Raw genomic sequence first — 20847 nt, forward strand, 5'->3', positions numbered from 1 at the left:
CGCCTCGGCCTCCTTCCCACCGAAGCGATTCCCCAAGCTGAATCCAGAGGGGCCAACGATACGAGGAGCGGCTCAGCATCCTCACCTCGGTCTCCTTTCCCTGCAGTGCTGATATCAGAGGGAAACTGATAAAGGATCTCAAAGAAATGACCAGGGTCTAAATATACCTAATAGCACAAGACATTAACGTTTCTGGCACTGCCGAGGAGCCTTCAGATATACTCATTTTCAAGAACAGATTTCCTTCCTCTGTTCCATATGTTTTGTTTTTTAAGTCCATGAATATCTTATGGGTGCCAGTAAAAAGTTTCCCAATTATCAATAACCGAAACTTTTCCTAGCAGGCGAGCAGCCGTCCTTGCTCTGCAAATAATGAGCCCAGGCGGGTTAGAGGGAAGTTCTCCTGCACAAACCCTACTGATGTGCAAGAGAGTTGCACAAGCGTAGGGCGCTCCTCCTCAGGAATGCCGCTTGTGATGGAAAGAGGCCTCTGTGGGATCCATAGGTCCCCTCCAGCTCTGTGATTCTAGGCATGATCCAGGCTGCCTTAAGGGTGTTTTCGCACAAGAGGTGAAGCCATGCCACGTTTTTTGTAAGGCAACTGCAAAACTATATTGGCTACGGAGTAGAATTGCATGTTCTTGCACATGTTTTGCTACATTAACAGAAATCACACTTGACACACACCACCCCAAGGGAGACTCATGCATGATGCCTCTCAATCCCAGTTGCAGGGGAGCAACAGCAGAAGGAGGGAGGGCATGCACAGACCTCTTGCCTGTGGGCTCCTCAGAGGCATCTGGTGGGCCACTGTGGGAAACAGGAGGCTGGACTAGATGGGCCTCCTTGGGCCCGATCCAGCAGGGCTGCTTCTATGTGCATGTAAATGCTCTCCTGCCCTCCTGCTAAAGCTCTGGGTTTAGGAGAGATTAACGGGACGAAGGTCCTCCACACAGGTGTTTAGAGAACATGAGAAGTGATGTGCCTGTAACCTCTTCCTGCCATTTGGAATGCTGGGAAGTTGTGGTTGGCCGGGGGGGGGGGGAATAAATGCAAGGCCAGAGCAAGTCCTCTGTGGCATTTCACTCCAGCTTCAATCACAATTGCCGTGCGAATGTAAAACTGCATCCGCCAGAAGGCTAATTCCCATGACAAATGCCTCTCCTCCACTTTCTCCCCTGCATTGGTTACAATCTGACATTACCGTAGATTGTGCTGGGAGAAGCTCACTTCATGGGAAGCGAGCACAGTGGGCACCCGGACAAGGCTGGGGCTGCAGAGAAGGGTGCGATCATGCCTAGAAAGCATGGCCCTGGGGCAATACCCCACCCATGATGGGCTGGGACCACACATCCCCCCTCCCCTCCCCTCTCTGCAGCAGGCTGTCTTCCCAGCAGGGAACCAGTCACACAATCTAAAGGAAGTGCTTCTTTTTCCAGCTCATTGTAAAGCTATGTTAATATGCCTATTTATGCTGTCTGGAAAGAGCTGCACGGAAAACCAGCCTTGATTCCGACGCAGCCTGAGCAAGCAGGGAGTTCCCTTCCAAAGCCGCCGGATTTAATTGGGGAGCAGGCTGACCTCTACCATTTGGTCACTTCAAAAAAGCAGCTTTGGAAAGCAGCTGAGCAGAGCAAGAGCCAACTGGGGAGAGGGGCAAGGAAGGGTGGTCCCGGGCAGGGCCAGAAATGGCGGTTTGCTCTCTTCCAGCTTGGGGAGGTGGGGCGGGGGGGGAGGAATGCACCCTCCCCACTGAGCAAGCAGTCCAGCCTGAACTTGGCCATCTTGCATGCACCATTAGCAAGTCCCCTCCGTGGAACATTAGATGCTCTTCATGCATTTCCCACCATTTGCCTTTCAGGAGGCTTCCTCCAGAATCTCGCAGCTGCTCTTTCTGGGGTTTGTCTGGAGGGCAGGGAGGAGCAGGTGGGGGTGGAGGCTCTTCCCTGGAAAACTGCACTTAGCCAGACCGGTCAGTGGTTACAGGAAGGGGAATGGGCAGCAGGAGGGGGTCTCTCTCTCTCTCTCCCTGCCTCCCTGCCTCCCTCCCTCTCTGGTGTTTATGGTCACCACCACGTGGACCCTGCGTGATTTCTACAGGGGTCGGGGGTAATGGCTCCCCATGCAGGTCAGGTGGCATTCTCCATGCCATTGGCACTCCTGTGAGGCTTCCTGAAATATCTGCAATCAGGTGGAGGAAATTCCCTGCCCTGTGTGGGGAGGCCCCTGTGTGTGAACAATGGCCACAGGGGCAGAGCTGTCCCAAGGAATGGTGGCCTGGAGGGGCTCTCTCCTGCCTTGCCCCCCCGTTCCCCTTTTGCGGAGGGTCCCCTTCGTTTCCTGGGTGCAAGAAGAGAGAGGACAGTGGCACTTCCCACACTTCAGGGGTTCTCGGCCTTGGGCCCCCAAACGCTGGACTACAACTCCCATCATCCTTGGACCACTGCATCCAGGGGTGATGGGGATTGTAGTCCAACAGCATCTGGGGACCCAGGTTGAGAAGCCCTGCCATGCTTCCTTTCAAAAAAGAAGGCTCCTCCCGGGCCTCCTGTAGCCTGCCTGGATTCAGGGTCCGCTCCAGCTGTGTGGCTGGCCCTTCTCCACTTCTGGCTATACACAGGGGTGGGAATTATGGCCTTCCCAGTTGCATCCCCCCCCCTTCCTCCAAAAATCAGTTGAGGGGATGCTGTTGAACAAATTGGGGCGGAGGGGGGATGTGCAGGCCTACAGACCCTGCACACTTCTAGAGGGCTCCTTGTAGCACACACCCACCCCTCAGGCATTATTCCCAACATCCCTCCCACCCTGCAGTAGAAGCAGGGCAGCTTGGGGTCCCAGGAGACCCCCCTCCTTCACACACACACACACACACACACACACACACACACACACACAGACGTCTGTTGTGTCTGGCATGTGCCTCTCAAAAGAAGACAAAGATGTCGCACCAACGAGAAGAGTCCACACGTAAAGTTGTTTGTGCTGCTCTGTCACTATTCTTGTGGGGGGGCGGGGGTTTCGCTTTCTCTCCACTAATAAAAGGGACAATTTGAGTGCGGGAAAAGCATGGGGGTGATGACACTGTGCAAACCCCACATACAGAGTGAGCGAACCAAGTGTGACATCCCCAGATGAAACACCCCACTGGAAAACACCCTCCCCCGCTTCCCCAAGGGTAGGGGCTGGGGCAGGGGCTGGTGATCATGCAGAGCCAGGGAGCTGCCTTACCCGAGTCAGACCCTTGGTCCCTCTAGCTCAGGATTGCCTGCTCTGACTGGCAGCAGCCCCCACAGACCCTTCGTCCTCCACCTGAGAGCCTTTTCACTGGAGGTGTTGGGGGACTGGACCGGAGACCTTCGGCAAGCCAAGCTCCAAAGCCGTTTCCTATCTGGCACCCTTTTGCACACCTCTCTTTCTTACAGCAGGCCTTGCTCCAGGTGGGATCTACCAAACCACACCCTGCAGCCTTCTAGGGCCTTGCTGCCCCCTGCCACCAATGCAGTCCCGGGCAGGCAGCGAAAACACAGGCGTCCCTGTCCAGTCCTTGACCGGCCACTGTGCACAGCTGGCCTGGTGCCTTTGCCTTGGCGGGACCCATGTTGAGGAGGCCTGGCTAGCAGCAAGAATGGCCTGTAATGTGTGCTGTACATCCCTTTCCCCCTTCCCTCTGCCAAGACAGCAAGCTGCTTGATTGAATAATACTACAAAAATAAAAATGAAAAAATTGCGCTATAATTTTCCATCTGCATCCATTCCAAGATGAAACAACAAATCATTTCTAGGGACCCTGCCAGAGATCTCTGTGCATTAGGGGGCATCCCTGATGCTCAAAGCAGCACCATTTTTCTTCCCCCTCCCGCCGCCCCGCCCCGAGTCGCATGATTGCCAAGGAGTAATCTGTAACAGAAGAGCCAAAGGAACCCAATTCCAGGGTGAGACGTTCAAGTCGGCAACCTCAAAATTGGAGAGCAGGAGGAGGACGGGGCAAGGGTGGGGTGGGGTGGGGGGAGAACCATTCCAGATAAATGAAAGCAGAAAAATTCCATGACATGCCTGGCTTGCTTTTCAGAAATATGAGTCAGATGGCCCCCAAATTTCATATATGTAGTTGAATCTCTGTTCTGCTTCATCCCAAAGGCTCGAGGCTGGTTCTACTGTCCAAATTGCCATGAAAAACAATTGCAGGCTGTAATCCCTGCCCCAAGGATTCTCAAGCTCACGTCCCCAGATGTTGCTGGACTACAACTCCCATCATCACCTGCCACAATGTTTGAGGGCCATTGTGGCTGGGGATGATGGGAGTTGTAGTCCAACAACATCTGGGGACCTGGGCTTGAGAACCTTCGCCCTACTGATCCCAATTGGTAGACCAGTTCACCTGGTTTTCCAGGGAAAGCTAGTCTACCAATTGGGATCAACAGGTAGAACAGCTCTCCAAGGCAGGCTGATGCAGTCTGTAGAGGAGAGCTGGTCTACCTGCCAATCCCACATGGTAGGCCAGTTCTCCCCATTTTGAGGCCTGTCTTGAGCTCTCCCACCATTTTGAGGCCTGTTTTCCCAGTAAAATGGGACTCAAAATGGCACCCAAATTGCCCAGGTTGAATCGGGGTGGGCAACTGGTGAATCCAGCTGCTTTTGCTGAATCAGGGGGGGGGGTGTCTGCGATTCGATTTGATTTCAAATCAAATCAGAGATTTTTATTCATGCCCTGAAAAACATTCTTCCACAAGGATACAAGGATGTCAGGGGAAAGGGCTCAACCCTAGCCCACGGGTTCCCAGCCTTGGGTTTCCAGATGATGTTGGACTACAACCCCCATCTTCCTCAGCCACAATGGCTGAAAGGCACTGTGGCTGGGAATGATGGGAGCTGTAGTCCAACATGATCTGGGGATCCAAGGTTATTAATTAATTAATTCATTCATTATATTTGTACAAACACACCCAAACCTCCAACTCTGGGTGGTTTACAGCAACATAAAACTAATTAAAACAGAAATTAAAAACTTAAAACAATTTAAAGCCAGAAATCTAGTTAAACAGCCTGAGTGAATAAATGTGTCTTTAGAGACCTTTTTCAAGGTTGCCAACCTCTGCCCTTGTTGCCCAACTGACATGTTAGTTTAGTGCGTGGATTTGTGTTGCATGGTGGAGCATTCTGTCATGTGGATTCCCACTCTCAGTCTAAAGTGCTACAAACCTTAAACTGCTTGCTCCCTTCCATGGGAATGAGGCCTGAGCAGACGTTTCCAAGAACAGGAACAGTTTGCCAACCTCCAGACCTGTGTCTGGCATCTAAGACATCTCCAGAGTGAGTCTGAAATCCCTACTCTGTCACTCTGTTGGCCACCTAAGGCTGTCTGCTCTATGGGTTCCTGTCTGAAGAAGGGAAAAAACATTGCTTGATGCAGCTCTTTCAAACTCTACTCAAAGAGCTAGCTTGCAGCAAGGGCACTGGAAAGCATCAAGGCTGCTCATAAGGGCTCATCATTTCAGTCCTGTCTTCATGGGAGCAATGTCTCTATCATCCATGGAGCTATCCTTGGTGCTGAAGATCACAACTGTGCCATTTCCCACACAGGAGCTTGGATGCTTGCTTCCTCAGTCTAGTTTCACACCTGGATGAGGAGCAATTGTTACTCTTGCTCTGATTAGCCTTCTGAGGATCTGTAACCTCTGTTTTCTTGCCAGTACTGCCGTTCCGTGGGCTCCCAGAAGCCTCTTTGCTTACTTCTGAGTCTACAGGCTTGTAGCTCCCACTGTTAACATGTTCAGGAGCCTCATGGGATTGTGGGCTCCCCATTTGTTGGCATATGGAAACATGTCACTTAGGAGGGAGTGGGATGATCATCCCCGGGTTCACCAGTTACCAAGTGAATTGAATGGGGATTGGCCTCGTGCCTTTCCCTATGTTGAGAATGTCTAGGCAGACCTGGAGTTAGCTTTCGAGTCAACTCCACTTCAAGGTCTCTCTGTCCACAGATAAACCCTTTTACTTCCCCTTTACGGTTGCCTCAAACAAGCTAACACTAATCACCTCAGCAAGAAAGCAGATAAGGCACTGTGAATGCTACTCCCTTCCCCATCATAGTAGAGCTAAGTGGGCAACAGGAAATCAGGAGATGCGCTCATTAAAATTACTGATGGTTTACTGGGTCCTTTTGACCTGAAAGATACCATCTTGCACGTCCATTCAGTCTATTTACATACAGGTTGTTCTTGACCATTCACACCATTGTGTCATACTCAAGCACAGCAAACCAAGACAATGGATCCTTTTGAGATTCACCAGAACTTCCCTTCTCAGGAAGAAGGAATAGCCAGTATTTTGCCTCAGGGCACACATTTTGGGCTATAACTGGCCATGGTTTTATGAACCAGCATGCTTCATTTGGTCTCTAGACCTTGGAGTCACTCACTGTTTGAGCAATTGTCCTGACACCAGCCTTAACACCAGGACATGCCTTGTTCTTTGCGCCATTCCCACTGTCAGCCTCCAGACTGGCCTTCCTTGCTGGCCTGATCTGCCCAGCACACCTCGCTTCTACGAGAATCTGGCTACACGAGAACAGACACCTTTTGGATTTACCCTGCTGCCTAACCCCCAAACTGTGTTTGGTTTCCCGTTGCTGTTCGGCTCCATTCCTGAGGAAAGAGATCCTTTGGTTGTGCCTGAGCCACAAGGGTCCAATTGCCACTACATGGAAGGACAAAGCTGTATGATAACCACTGTGCCCCTCTGGACTTTTCTTATCCCTGTTCTTTCTTAAATCCAGAACCCCGTTTCTCTGAAGCTTCTTTCTCTAGACAGCCTGGAGTTCATTAATTTGGACCCCAAGCTAAATTGCCTCTTTGCAAGTTATCTAGTTAATCTCTGTAACATATTTTTAGTTGTAATATTGCTTTAATCAACTCTCTTACTCCTCTGTACCCCTAAACCCTCAAATAAAAACTTACTTTATTTGAATCTTAAACCTACTCTCTGTCAGTTCATTTCCCCGGGACCAGAATTTTGAACAAATTTATCTGTCATGGGACTGCTCCACTAAAGCTCACTAATCCCCCCCCCCGCAAGCCCAAATGTATTTAGGTGTGTTCGCCAATCACCCCGGAGCAGTTCCATTAACAGTCTCTAGCCAGAACATGAAAAAACAGGTCCTGCAATATTAATCTGAACATTCAATATTAATTCTGATCATTGCTCAGTCTAGCCCAGGACTAGATTTCTACTTTCCAGGGTCTCAGGCAGAGAGAAGCTTTTTCAGCCCTACTAGCTGAGATCCTTTTAACTGGACATGCTAGAACTAACTGTGGGACCTTCTGCCTTCAAACTATCTGCCTTACCACTAAGCTATGGCCCCCTCCCCATAAACAATTGAAGATGCCTTGTGCTGAATCAAACCACTGGTCCATCGAACCTTACTCTGGTGGTTGTAGCAGTCCACGCTCTCAGGAAGAGGCCCTTCCTAGCACCGGCGACCTAGAATCTTTTTACCTGGAGGTACCAGGGGTTGACTTGTGACTTCCTACATGTCAAACTGGTGCTCCTGTGGCCCCTCCTGCTAATTTGAGGCCTGGGTGCTGATCAAAGCTCTCTTCCATGGGTGCCAAGCAACTCTGACTTCTCGCTTAGACAGCAGCTCCACCCTGGCTTTTTGTAAGCAGGCTGCTTTGCCAAGCAGGGCTGGCCTGGGAAGCTCATTAGATAAGGAAGGCTGGAATATTCTAGCTGCTAGGGAGCTGTGGGGGAATTCTCAGCCAATTAATGTGCTTTGGGTGACAGGGAAGCAAACCCGCATGGAGAGGCTGCAGCACAGTCAGGGGCATCGTAGCCTGCCAGAAACACTTCACCCCCACACAAATCGAATAAGGGACACACCATTTGTTGCCTTGCCCAGCCACCTTCTTGATTCTCCAGCTCAAACTGGTCTGTTTTTTAACATACCAGCAATAGAATTTGTTATGTGTGGAGCAAGGAAAAGTGGCTTGTTCTTCTGGTCAGCCCAGTGTTTGCATGGACGAATATCTCCAGCACAGCATGAATTACTTCAGCACTTCCAACCGGGGTATGTGTGTGCATGTGCACACACACACATGCACTTTGGAGCCTCATCCCACAAACTGTGCTGGGCAGGTGGGATTGGGTTCGCTGATGACCTGACTTTTGCAAACAGAACTTAAATGGGGGACAGAAAACGCTGTTGTCCAGATTAATGGGGCGGCAGCTGCTTCCTCTATTTTTGAGCAGCAGATTAGGGGGGAAATGTTCGTGTAAAGCACCAATAATAATACATGATTAGTTTCTGTGGATACACTATCTCACTTCATCTTTCAACAGTTAAACCTTAACCGTCTTTCCAGGATACCTTCAGCACTCTGAGGAAATGTGACTTTCCATCCAAGGGGCAAAGCAGTAGACTGCCTGTCTTTGCAACATGCTCCTTGAGCCAGTGAAGCCATAGTCTAAAGCACACTGAGAGGCTGTTTCCAGACAAAGCTCTGCTCGGATTAACCCTACACTATTGTATAGACCAATTGGGCCAAGACAATATCCTACTCAACCCCAACCTACCTTGTCCAGTGGCGATGCATTGCATCCGATTGGCTCAGAAATGAGCTGAGCGACTTCCCCAAAATCCAGGAAGGGCTCATCTTATTTCCAGGCTATCTGAATGTGGCCTTCTAAACTGAGAGCCAGTGTGGTGTAGTGGTCAGAGCACTGGACTAGGACTGGGGAGACTCGAGCTCAAAAGCTCAGCCATGAAACTCAGTGGGTGACTCTGGGCTCATCTCTCATCCTAACCTACCTTGGAGAGGAGAGCTGGTCTGGTGGTAGCAAGCATGCATTGTCCCCTTTGCTAAGCAGGCTCCATCCTGGTTAGCATTTGAATGGGAGACTACATGTGTGAGCACTGGAAAAGATTCCCCTGAGGGGATGGGGCCACTCTGGAAAGAGCACCTGAGTGCTTACATGAAGAAGGTTCCATGTTCCCTCCCTGGCAGCATCTCCAAGAAAGGACTGGGAGCGGCTCCTTCCTGCAACCTTGGGCAGTTGGGACTGGACTTCTGCCTTTCCCCACAACCACATCAGGGGCCCCTGCAGCTGCTTTGAGAAGCAGAAAACTACAGCAGGAGAGCAGAGAGATCCCACATCACACCCATCTGACCTCTTCTAAGGCAAGGGCTCCCAAGCCTAGGTCCCCCTCCCCAGATGTTCCTAGGGACAATTTCCTTTGGCCATCATGGCTGGGGATCATGGAAGTTATAGTCCAACAGCATGTGGACTGAAGCTTGAGAACTCCTGCTCTAAAGAGAGGCTGATGAAGTGAGGTGTGGCTATTCTTTCCCCCAGAAGGGAGTGTGTGTATGTGTGTGTGTGATCTTACCGGGAAGGCATAGATGAAGATTCCCAGGAAGAGCAACGCAATGAAGATGAGGAGGAAGATGAGGAAGATCCACTTGAATCTCCTCCACAGGATGTACTTCAGAGTCTTGTATGGAGAGGTAAACCACAGAAAGGAGGTCTCCGGGCGCCTGCAATCAAAAAGAGCCATGGTTAGGATGGGCAAAGGACCTTCAGGCACCAAGACTGCAGCAGGCGCAATACACAGGGCTGAGAAGCAACCCCTTGGGAGCCCAGGTTTTGCAGAACTTCCCAGAGAGAGACATGAAAGGCACGAAGGGGGCCACTAGCTGCCCCCTCTGCCGTAACCCTGCGAAGGACCATGTTCGCAGTATGCTCCTCGATCCAGCACTGTCACTAGAGGCTCAAGTGGTCTCTGTGGCCCGGAGCACCTTTTAACAGCTTCAGCAGATACGCCAACTGTGACCGTACCTGGACGGAGATAATTTGGCCCCCGTTACTCATGCTCTGGTAACCTCTCGCTTAGATTACTGCAATGCTTTGTACGTGGGGCTGCTTTTGAAAACGGCCTGGAAGCTGCAGCTGGTACAAAATAGGGTTGCAAGATTATTAACTGGGACTGGACGTTTCAAGGATATTACATCAGTGCTTCGTCAGCTGCACTGGCTCCCAGTCTGTTTCCAGACCCAATTCAACGTGCTGGTTTTAACCTTTAAAGCCTTAAAACGGTGGAGGGGGGGACCTTAGCCCTCCAGATGTTGTTGAACTACAACTCCCATCATCCCCAGACACATTATTGTGGCTGGGGAAGGTGGGAGTTGTAGTTCAAAAACAGCTGGAGGGCCAAGGTTCTCCACCCCTGCCTTAAATGGTTTGGGACCAGGTTACTTAAGAAAGTGTCTTGCCCCATAAGTCCCAACCTGGACCTTAAGATCTTCTTCTCAGGCCCTCCTCTGAGCACCCCTGCCAAATGAGGTGAGGTGGGTGGCTACAAGGGAGAAGGCCTTTTTGGTGGTTGCACCCCGTTTATGGAATAGCCTCCCCAATGAGGTTCACCTGGCTTCATCACTTTGTTCTTTTAGATGCCAGGTGAAGACCTTTTTGTTCACTCAGGCCTTTTAAACTTTGGTTTTTAAATTTGATTTTAAAAGAGTTTTTAAATGGTTTTCTATTGTATTTTGCATTTTCTCTTTTCTCTTTGGCCTGTTATGATTTAATGTGTTGTGTGTTTTATTGGATGATTTAATGTGCACAGAGAACAATTTGTTATGGAGTGGCTAACAAATAAAGTTGTTTTTATATCTTTTATTATTATTTCTTGTTTACACAGTCAGACAGGTGTTATTGACTGGTTTTATTTATTTATTTATTTATTTATTTGATTTCTGTACCGCCCTTCCAAAAAGGCGCAGGGCGGTTTACAATTAAAAACAGAAACCATTAAAAACAATAACAATTAAAACAGATACAAAAATATTAACACCAATTAAAAACATCTTAAAAAACAATTAAACTATCATAACAATTAAAACCCTGAAAATTAGGTTAGCGTTAAAACAATTAAAAATAATTAAAACCCTAAAAGGTCAGGTCAAACAGATGGGTTTTTAGGGCTCTCTTGAAGGTCAGTAAGGAATTAAGATTACGAATTTCTGCTGGGAGTGCATTCCACAGCCTGGGAGCAGCCACAGAGAAGGCCCGCCTCTGCATCGCCACCAAACGAACCAGTGGTAACTGGAGACGGACCTCTTCAGATGACCTTAACGTGTGGTGGGGATCATGTAAAAGAAGGAGGTCTCTAAGATATCTCGAAACCAAGCCATTAAGGGCTTTAAAGGTAAAGGTTTTATCCAGACATCGAGTCCTTCCCTGGGATGGCTGAATTTTATTATCAATATTGTTGTTATTATTATAGATATCATCGCAAAATATAGGCTGTTCTCAGTAAAGTTGCTATTATTATTAAGTTGTTGTTATTATTAATAAGAACAGACTATCCTGTTCTCGCACGCTTTTAATTAGAATTTTAACAATTTTAATAATTTGTTTTATATTGTTTTTATCATGTTCTATATGTTTTAACCTGTGATTTTAATGTTGGGATTTGTACACTGCCTAGAGATTTACATATCAGGTGGTATAAAAATATGATTAAATAAATAAATAAATAGTATTCTGCACACAGGACCTCAGAGGTCCTTAGCCTGCTCATTCAGCCAAGAGTCAAGGAGACCCCCTCAGGCCACCCAACCCTCACTGTGTCCCAGTCCAGAGGAATCCCAAGCTATGAACAGGAGCCCAGATGCAGACATGGGGTTCCATGTAGGGTTGGTGCAAGAAACCCTTTGCTGGATCACACCACATGTCCCCAGGGACTGCTTTGACTAATGACTCCTCTTACTTTGGGTCCTCCAGCTTGGGGTTCATGTTGGGTTCATCCCGGCCCAGCCCAGCCGGCCTCTCTTCATGCTCTTGTTCATTGATGATCTCCAGGGTCATTTCCAGCTTCCCCTGCAAAAGAGAGAGAGGCAAGGGAATTCTGAGGATTGAGATGGGAGACCAAAATGCCAATTTGAGCTGCTCCATCAAAAGAATGAGAACAAAAGGTCTGGAGTCACCTCTTCCCGTGTGCTCTATGGTTACCCTCTTTTTGTTTGTTTGCTCCCTCTTTAACTCCTCTTTTTCTTCTGACCCAATTATTATAATCTCTGAGGACTGCTCAGGGTGTCCTCTTAATGATGAAGCTACTCTGTGCATCCGGTTCAGAGAGGGAGAGCATCAGTTAAGAGGCATTCTTGGTGGCTGATCCCCATCATGGAACTCAGTCCAAAGGAGAAGCCTGGGCATCTTTTACAGCACTGCAAGATGTCTCTGCCTGAGACAGGCCTTTGAGGCCGAGGAAGGGATGGGGAAATTCCAGGGAAACGGACCAATTTTGACTCTGGCCTGTGAGGCAAAAGATACCCACCAGAAGCCTTTGGGATGAACTGTAAGCCTAAGGAATGCCCCACCTTCATTTCTCAGGCGCTCCTGGGAAACAACTCCTGCACTTGTTCACTGGAGAATGTGCTGCTGCCAGAATGCCTGTGAAGTGAAGTTCCCAGTGCCCCCACCAGCACAAAAGTGTGGGGCCAGGAAACAAAATTGAGCCTCACTCACAGTCCTGAGCCAGAGAATGTTGGGGGAGGGGAATCTAAATTGAGCTTTACAAGCCAGCAAAATCTGTTTAAAAACCAGGCACAATTGCCACCACCAAGAACACCACCAAAACCATTTCCAGGAATGTACTTTGCTGAACAACCCCAGCCCCTAAAGGGTGGCAAAGCTCCACAGTGGGGTGATGACAGCATCTGAATTAGGGGGCACATGTCGTCCCTGGGCATGGCTGGAGTCTTGTAAAGAGAAGCAAGGACCAACAGCCAAACATGGAACCGCCCTCATCTATTATAACGCCCTTATACAAATCTATGGTGCAGTCAGACTTGGAGTATTGCATACAGTTCTGGCCACCATATCTTAAGGACATTGTAGAACTGGAAAAGGTGCAGAAGAGGGCAACCAAGATGATCAGGGGCCTGGAGCACCTTCCTTATGAGGCTATGCTATGGTATCTGGGGCTCTTTAGCTTGGAAAAGAGAGGGGAGACATGTTTGAGGTGTATAAAATTATGTTTGGAGAAGAGAGAATGGACAGAGAGAAATTTTTCACCCTCTCTCACAGCACTAGAACCAGGGGCCATCCCATGAAACTGAAGGTTGGGAAATTCAGGACTGACAAGCAGAAGTACTTTTTCACACAGCACATAATTATCCTATGGAATTCTCTACCACGGGATGTGGTGATGGCCACCAGCTTGGATGGCTTTAAAGGGGGCTTAGGCAAAGTCATGGAGGACAGGCCTATCAATGGCTACTAGTCTGTTGGCTATGGGCCACCTCCAGCCTCAGAGGCAAGATGCCACAAGATACCAGTTGGGGGGGAGCATGCCCTCACCCCCTGCTTCTGGGTATCTCAGAGGCATCTGGTGGGCCTTCTGGTGGGAAACAGGATGCTGGCCTAGATAGGCCTTGGGCCTGATCCAGCAGGGGCTGTCCTTATGTTTTTATGTTCTTGTATCTTTTGGAAGCAGTTCTCCTTGCCATAAAACTACGGGCAATGTTTCTTGCTAACTTGTTATTAACAGTTGCCAGGGATGCTGGGGCCCAATTTATAAACATGCGTTGTGGGACAAATCTAAACAACAGGTTGACATGGGAAAGGCAGCTTCCATTGCACAGAATGCAACCCAGAGGGAGACCTACTGTGATGGTCTTGGCCTCTTCCTCCTCCACCACGCAAGGCCACCAGCCCTTCACTGTCTTCTGCTCAAAGAGCGAGACCATCCTATCCGTCCGCTCAAGCAGATCCAGGGTGCACTTCTCAGCTGTCTTGGCCGGCTTCAGCATGCAGTTGAGATCCAGCTGGATAGAGCCTGCAAAGCAAGGAGGAGCACAGCTGTGAACAGGCAAGCTGAACAGCTGCAAGTAACCGGCCTCAGTTGGATGGACTCAAGACAAATTTCCATGACCAGCAGGTGTGTTGATATCTTTGCAATGGTTGACTCCGTGTGGAAGCCAACAGCCATTGGCTTGGCTTTGGGGCATAGTGTGTCTCGGTTTGGGAGCATGTGTGGGTTTCCCCACCCCCTGTACCTGGCCTCTCAATGTGGCAGAAGAGCCATGCCAACTGGTCTGTTAAAGTCAGTAGCACGCACACATTTTGCACAGCCTGGCTGCCCACAGGTACATATGTTAGTCCAAAAGTCATAGAAGAATGAGACATCTGTTGAGCAGAAGTACATATAAAAGGGGGAAATGCTTTGTCTCCGCAGCCCCCATGGAGTCTTCTGCTTTTCTCCCAGCAGAGGCAAATGTCGTAATGGCTGCCCAATGCCTCCTGCGCTTCATCACGAGACTGTTACAGTCTGCAGGCCTTGGGGCTTCAACATCACGCCCTGCCTTTTTCTCTCCTTCAGCCTCCCTGGTTTCTTCACTGAGCATTCAGCCTAAGGAAGCATTCTGGGCACGTCCACACACTTATCATTAAGGCAGGACAGGCCTACCCTAGCTTGGAGCTGTCCATTTTGTGATCATGTGTGAAGGAAACAGCAAGGTCAGAGAGGGAGGAAGTGCTCACCTGGGAGAGAGGAGGGGCTGGGTCAGAGGGCACTGCCTGACCCAGCTCCAGCACCCGACACTTTACCGAGGCAAGAGGGATCGCCATGCAACTCCTCCCCTCCCTTCCACATCATTGCTTCTCCCCTTCTGGAGTTTGGACAGCTCCCAAACTAGGGTGGGGTGCTTGTCCTGCCTTGATTGTAAGAGTGGGAATGACCTTTCCACATCACATGCTTTTATTTATTTATTTATTTATTTATTTACCACATTTATATACCGCCCCATCCAAAGGCTCTGGGCGGTGTACAACAACTTCAAAAAGACATAAAAACACACAATTCAAAACACAGGGCTAAAAACAATTCAAAAACAATTAAAACCATTTAAAACCAATTAAAATACTTTTAAACAACAATACTTTACAAGCCTTAGAAGGCCAGGCCAAATAAATAGGTTTTAGGGCTCTCTTAAAGGCCAACAGCGAGCCTAAACTGTGGATATCTGCTGGGAGTGCATTCCATAGACCAGGAGCAGCTACAGAAAAGGCCCTGTTTCGAGTCACCACCAGACGTACCGGTGGCAACCAAAGACGGACCTCTCCAGATGACCTCAACGAGAGATGGGGATCATACAGAAGAAGGCTCTCTCTCAGGTAACCCGGGCCCAAGCCGTTCAGAGCTTTAAAGGTAATAACCAGCTCTTTGTATTTTGCCCAGAAACATATTGGCAGCCAGTGCAGCTGTTTTAAGACAGGTATAATATGGTCTCTCCAGGTCAAGCCTGGAGGTTACCAGCTGATGCACCACTGTTTTGAGATCGTTCTCTTCAAGCAAAGGACGCAACTGTCAAATCAGCTGAAGCTGATAGAAAGCGCTCCTGGACATAGTCTCCACCTGAGATACCATGGTGAGGCCTGGATCCAAGAGCACTCCCAAGCAGCGTACCTGTTCCTTCTGGGGGAGTGTAACCCCATCCAGCACAGGAAGCTCTAACTCATCCCTTAAATTCCAATCCCCCACAATGAGCACCTTCATCTTGCTTGGATTCAGCTTCAATTTGTTATCCCTCATATTTATTTTATTGTTAAATTTATATACCGCCTTTCATTAAAACAATCCCAAGGCGGGATCATCCAGCCCATCACTGCCTTTAGGCAGGCATTTAGGGAGTGAATGCCATTTCCTTATGATGATGGTGTTGGTGTTGGTGTTGGTGGTGTTGGTGGTGTTGGTGATAAGGAAAAATAGATTTGGGTGTCATCAGCATACTGATAACACCCTGCACCAAATCTCCTGATGACCTCACCCAGCGGTTTCATGTAAATATTAAAAAGCATTGGTGACAGAATGGAGCCCTGAGGGACTCCATATAATAGCTCCCGTTTTAAAGAGGAACTGTCACCAAGCTCCACCATCTAGAATCTGCCTGAGAGACAGGAGCGGAACCACTGCTTTGCCTCCTATAGTGCCATATAGAAGTGCCTCCTATCCCCAATTCCACCAGGCTATCCAGAAGGATACCATGGTTGATGGTATCGAATGCCACCGAGAGATCCAAAAGAACCAACAGAGTTACACTCCCTTTGTTGATTCCCCGGTAAAGGTAATCCATCAGGTCAACCAAGGCAGACTCAACCCCATAGCGCACTCTAAAACCAGTTTGAAATGGGACTAGATAATTGGTTTCCTCCAAAACCACCTGGAGCTGGTTAGCCACCACTCTCTCAATCACCTTGCCCAAACATGAGAGATTAGAGACTGGCCTATAACTATCCATCACTGAGGGATCTAGGGAAGGCTTCTTAAGAAGTGGTCTAATCATTGCCTTCTTCAAACAAGGAGGCATCCTACCCTCCCTCAGCGATGAGTTAATGATATTAACTAGGCCATCTCCAACAATCTCCCTGCTAGATAGAAGCAGCCAAGTCGGGCAAGGATAGGAACATAGGAAACTGCCATATACTGAGTCCGACCATTGGTCTTTCTAGATCAGTATTGTCTTCACAGACTGGCAGCGGCTTCTCCAAGGTTGCAGGCAGGAATCTCTCTCAGCCCTATCTTGGAGATGCTGCCAGGGAGGGAACTTGAAACCTTCTGCTCTTCTCAGAGCGGCTTCATCCCCTGAGGGGAATATCTTGCAGTGCTCACACATCAAGTCTCCCATTCATATGCAACCAGGGCAGACCCTGCTTAACTATGAGGACAAGTCATGCTTGCTACCACAAGACCAGCTCTCCTCTCCAGAGAACAAGTGGTAGGCTGCACTGCCCCAAGCAGCTTGTCCACGTCATCAGGCATCACAGATTGAAAATGATCCAATATAATACTGCAAGAGGGATCGCTGGACACCACCTTAATAGACTCTGCAGAAACAATGGCGTCCAAGTCAGCCCGAATACAGGAGATTTTGCCCGCAAAGAGCCCATTAAAAGCATCACAGCAGAACAAAGTCCCCAGAGATTGGTTTGAGTTGGAAGGAGCCTGAATCAAACTCCTCACAACCCGGGACAGCTCTGCTGGACGCGAACCCGCGGAAGCAATGCGCGCAGACCAGAACTGGTTTTTTGCCGCACGCACCGCCTCCGCATAAACCTTCAAGTGGGCTCTATGCTCTGTCCTGTCACATTCAAGCCGAGTTCTCCTCCACTTGTGCTCCAGTCACCTACCTTGCTGCTTCAGACCCCGTAACTCCTCTGTATACCAAGGCGCCTCATTTAAAGCTGATTAGAAGGGACGCTTAGGAGCAATCGTGTCTACTGCCCTGGTGATTTCCCTATTCCAGGTTCCCACCAGGGCATCGACAGAATCACTGGCAGGACCAACATCAAAACCCTCCATGGCTTTTTGAAATCCTACTGGATCCAACAGCCATCTCAGGCGGACCATCTTAATAGGTCCTCCACCCCTGCAGGGCCGGGTTGTTGCTGTGAAACCAACCTTAACTAGGTAGTGGTCCGTCCATGACAATGTGGAAACCACAGGATCCTGCACCCACAGAACACCCCCCTGATCTGAACAAAAGACCAAATCAAGTGTGTGGCCAGCAACATGAGTTGGCCCTGAAACTAGTTGGGATAGGCCCATAGTTGTCATGGCCGCTATGAACTCCAGACATACCAGACAAGTCAGCCTCACAATGGATATTGAAGTCACCCAGAACCCAAAGTCTGGGTGACTCCAACACCAACTCTGAGGCCAGCTCCGTCAGCTCAGTTAGGGAGTCAGCTGTGCAGCCGGGTTGCCAGCCTTAGAAAGACACACTTAAAGGAAGTCAGCTGTCACACAGGGGCCCTTGTGAGGGGAATGGTATCCATATGGACCACAGCCACTCCACCCCCCTGCCCATATTCCCTAGCCTTACAACAGAGTAACCTGGTGGAAGAAGCCGGGCCCCAACTGGGCCACTAGCCTCCCCCATCCAGCTCTCAGTTATACAAGCCAGGTCGGCTCCCTCATCCATGATCAAGTCATGGATGATTTCAGTCTTATTCTGAACCGACCTGGCATTGCAAAGGAGCAAGGCTAGGTTCTGTGGGAAGTTGGAACTGCTCCCCGAGGCCAGAGAGCTGACAGGGCTGCTGGAAGTGGAAACAGGTACTAAATTACTGGTTTCCCAGCTGCTCTGCCAATGCCAGTTCTTCTGTTCCCCACCACAACAGTAATAGCTGCCCCAGAGCCACTGGACACACACCCAGCATCATTCTGCCCAAAAGAACCCAAACACATGACAACAAAAGGCCTGGCACAACCTAATAAAAAGAGGACTAACAACATTCAACCCAGACCTCCAACCCCACCTTATAACTTCCCACCCAGAGCCCAGTCCCACACCAAAGGCCCGGCATCAAGGGCCAACCCCCTTTGGCGGCTGGCTTCGGTGGCCACCTACAGCCAGTCCACCAGCAACGCCATCGACTATGCCTCCGGCATGCCTCCCTCCAATATATGCTGCCAGGGACTCCAGAAATCTCTCCTCTCACGAGAGATCTCTGGTCCTTGGGGACAGGTGAAACAAGTCAAGCACTCAGAGAGAAGGCACAGGTGGAATAGGGCAGCAATCAAGCTGCCCCAAGCCGGTCCTTCAGAAGGTCTGGGGCTGCAAAAACAAACCTCCTTGGCCAAGACAGGAATGCACAGGCAGGGTGAGACGGCTGTTGGTCGTCAGGACAGGTCAGGGAGCTGACAGAATCTACCCCATTCCTCTCTCCACCCTCTCTGATCTCCTGATGCTCTTGCATCAGGAAGGAAATATTTTTGTGCTGTGTGGATCACAGCAGAAAGAGGAATCCTGCTATTATTTATTTCGTTGTTTATTTCATTAAGCAAATTTATTAACTGCCTGACTTCCTTAGACTCGAGGCGATTAATTAAAACAACAAAGACAAGAGAAGAAGAGGGGGAGGGGGGAGAAAGGAAGAGAGAGAGAAAGGAACCCCTCTGCCCCCAACACACATGTTATAAACTAAAAGCCTGGCAAAATAGATAGGTTTTCAGGAGCTTCTTAAAGGACAGAAGAGAGGGGGCATTTCGAATCTCAGAGTGTTCCGTAAGGAGGGGGCTGCCACAGAGAAGGCCCTCCCACGAGCCCGGGCCCCAAGTACCCCCCCTGGGCCTGGAACTCTGAGAAGGCCCACCTGAGATGACCTCACAGAGCGGGTCAAAGTTGGACGGGAGAGGCGGTCCTGAAGGTACACAGGCGCCAAACCCTGAAGGGTTTTATAGGTGATAACCAGCTCCTTGAATTGGACCTGGAAGTGAACTGGCAGCCAATGCAGTGACCTCAGCAAAGGTGAAACATGATCATGTTTTCTGCTGCCCAGAAGCAGCCGGGCTGTGGCATTTTGGGCCAGCTGAAGTTTCCGAGTTGTCTTCAAAGGCAACCCCAGGTAGAACACATTGCAGTAGTCCAATCGAGAGGTGACGAGGGCATGAGTTACGGCTGCCAGGGCCTGCCGGTCGAGGGAAGGCTGAAGTTGGTGCACCAGACGAAGCTGGGCAAAGGCTCCCCTGGCCACAGCTTCCACCTGCTGTTCCAACAGGAGCCGTGAGTCCAGGAAAACCTCTAAATCATGAGCCTGCTCTTTCAAGGGGAGGGTGACCCCATCAAGGGAAACACTCGAAACCGGAACCTGGCCAGACTGAGAACTGAACAAGAGCAACTCTGTCTTAGAGGGATTAGGCCTGAGCTTGTTTTGGCCCATCCAAACCCTTACAGCCTCCAGACACTGGGCCAACACATTCACGGCATCCCCGGATTGGCCCGGGGTGGTGATGTGCAATTGGGTATCAACAGCATACTGATGGATGACCTCACCCCAAACAGATGGATGACCTCACCCAGCACCTTCATATAGATGTTAAAAAGCAAGGGAGCAAGGACTGAGCCCTGTGGCACTCCACGAGAGAGAGACCATGAGCTAGCTAGAGCACTGACCTCCACCGCAAACTGTCTGAAACCGTCCACTAAGATAGGAACAGAACCAGCACAACACTGTGCCCCCGATTCCCAACCCCCGCAGACGGTCCAGAAAGACACCATGATCAGTGGTATGAAAAGCCGCTGAGAGATCTAATAGAACCAAGAGAGGCACACTCCCCTCATCGAGGGTCCGATAGAGGTCATCCACCAGAGCGACCAATACTGTTTCCGTGCTGTGCCGTGGCCTAAACCCCGAACAAAAAGGGTCAAGGAAATCCAGTTCATCTAGGATTCTCTGTAGTTGAGCAGCAACGCCTTTCTCCAAAACCTTCCCCAAAAAGGAAGGTTGGAGATAGGTCTACAATTATCTAATATCTCTGGTTCCAGAGAAGAAAATTTCCACAGCTTCTTCCATAGCTTAAGGAACCTCTCCCTCCCTGAGTGATGAATTCACTAGCTCCTGGACCCAGGACTTCACCCCCTCCCTGGCCAAACAAATCAACCAGGAGGGACAAGGATCAAGTGAACAAGACGCCAGACTCATACCACAGAGAACCCTATCCACATCATTAGCCTCCACAAGCTCTAACACATCCCAAATGACATCACAAAACCTCCGTCACCTCAATGGACAATGCACAAAGTCCAACAGAGAGGAGACGAGCCACCTTATCAGCAAAGAATTTGGTAAAAACTTCACAGCAACCCTTTGGAAAGTCTTCCTTCTCCCGTTTCCCCAAAGGTATGGGTGATCCAGAATAATGCTGCTGGACGAGATTCCGCCGATGCAATGAAAGAGAGGAGATATAAGCAGACTTCGCCACTCTCATTGCCATGGTATACTCCTGGACACAGGAATGCAACCATGTTCAATCAACTTTGCTCCCAGTTTTCCTCCAGCGTCGCTCTA

At 49.6% G+C, this 20847-nt stretch overlaps 1 protein-coding gene across 9 annotated transcripts in view; it reads right to left on the reverse strand.

The window, feature by feature from the left end:
- DYSF (dysferlin) overlaps positions 1-20847 on the reverse strand; it is a 220962-nt gene that overhangs the window by 5081 nt on the left and 195034 nt on the right. For 8 of the 9 annotated variants that reach the window (XM_053256343.1, XM_053256337.1, XM_053256342.1 and 5 more), the window contains 3 exons: positions 13665-13834; positions 11765-11874; positions 9386-9533 (listed from right to left, as the gene is read on the reverse strand). In XM_053256343.1, coding sequence (XP_053112318.1) covers positions 9386-9533; positions 11765-11874; positions 13665-13834 — 428 coding nt within the window. Of the gene's footprint in view, positions 1-9385; positions 9534-11764; positions 11875-13664; positions 13835-20847 lie in introns of those variants that run through there. The other variant, XM_053256344.1, reaches the window with a different exon arrangement.

This window comes from Hemicordylus capensis, chromosome 5, assembly GCF_027244095.1.
Source record: "Hemicordylus capensis ecotype Gifberg chromosome 5, rHemCap1.1.pri, whole genome shotgun sequence".
Lineage (NCBI taxonomy): Eukaryota > Metazoa > Chordata > Lepidosauria > Squamata > Cordylidae > Hemicordylus > Hemicordylus capensis.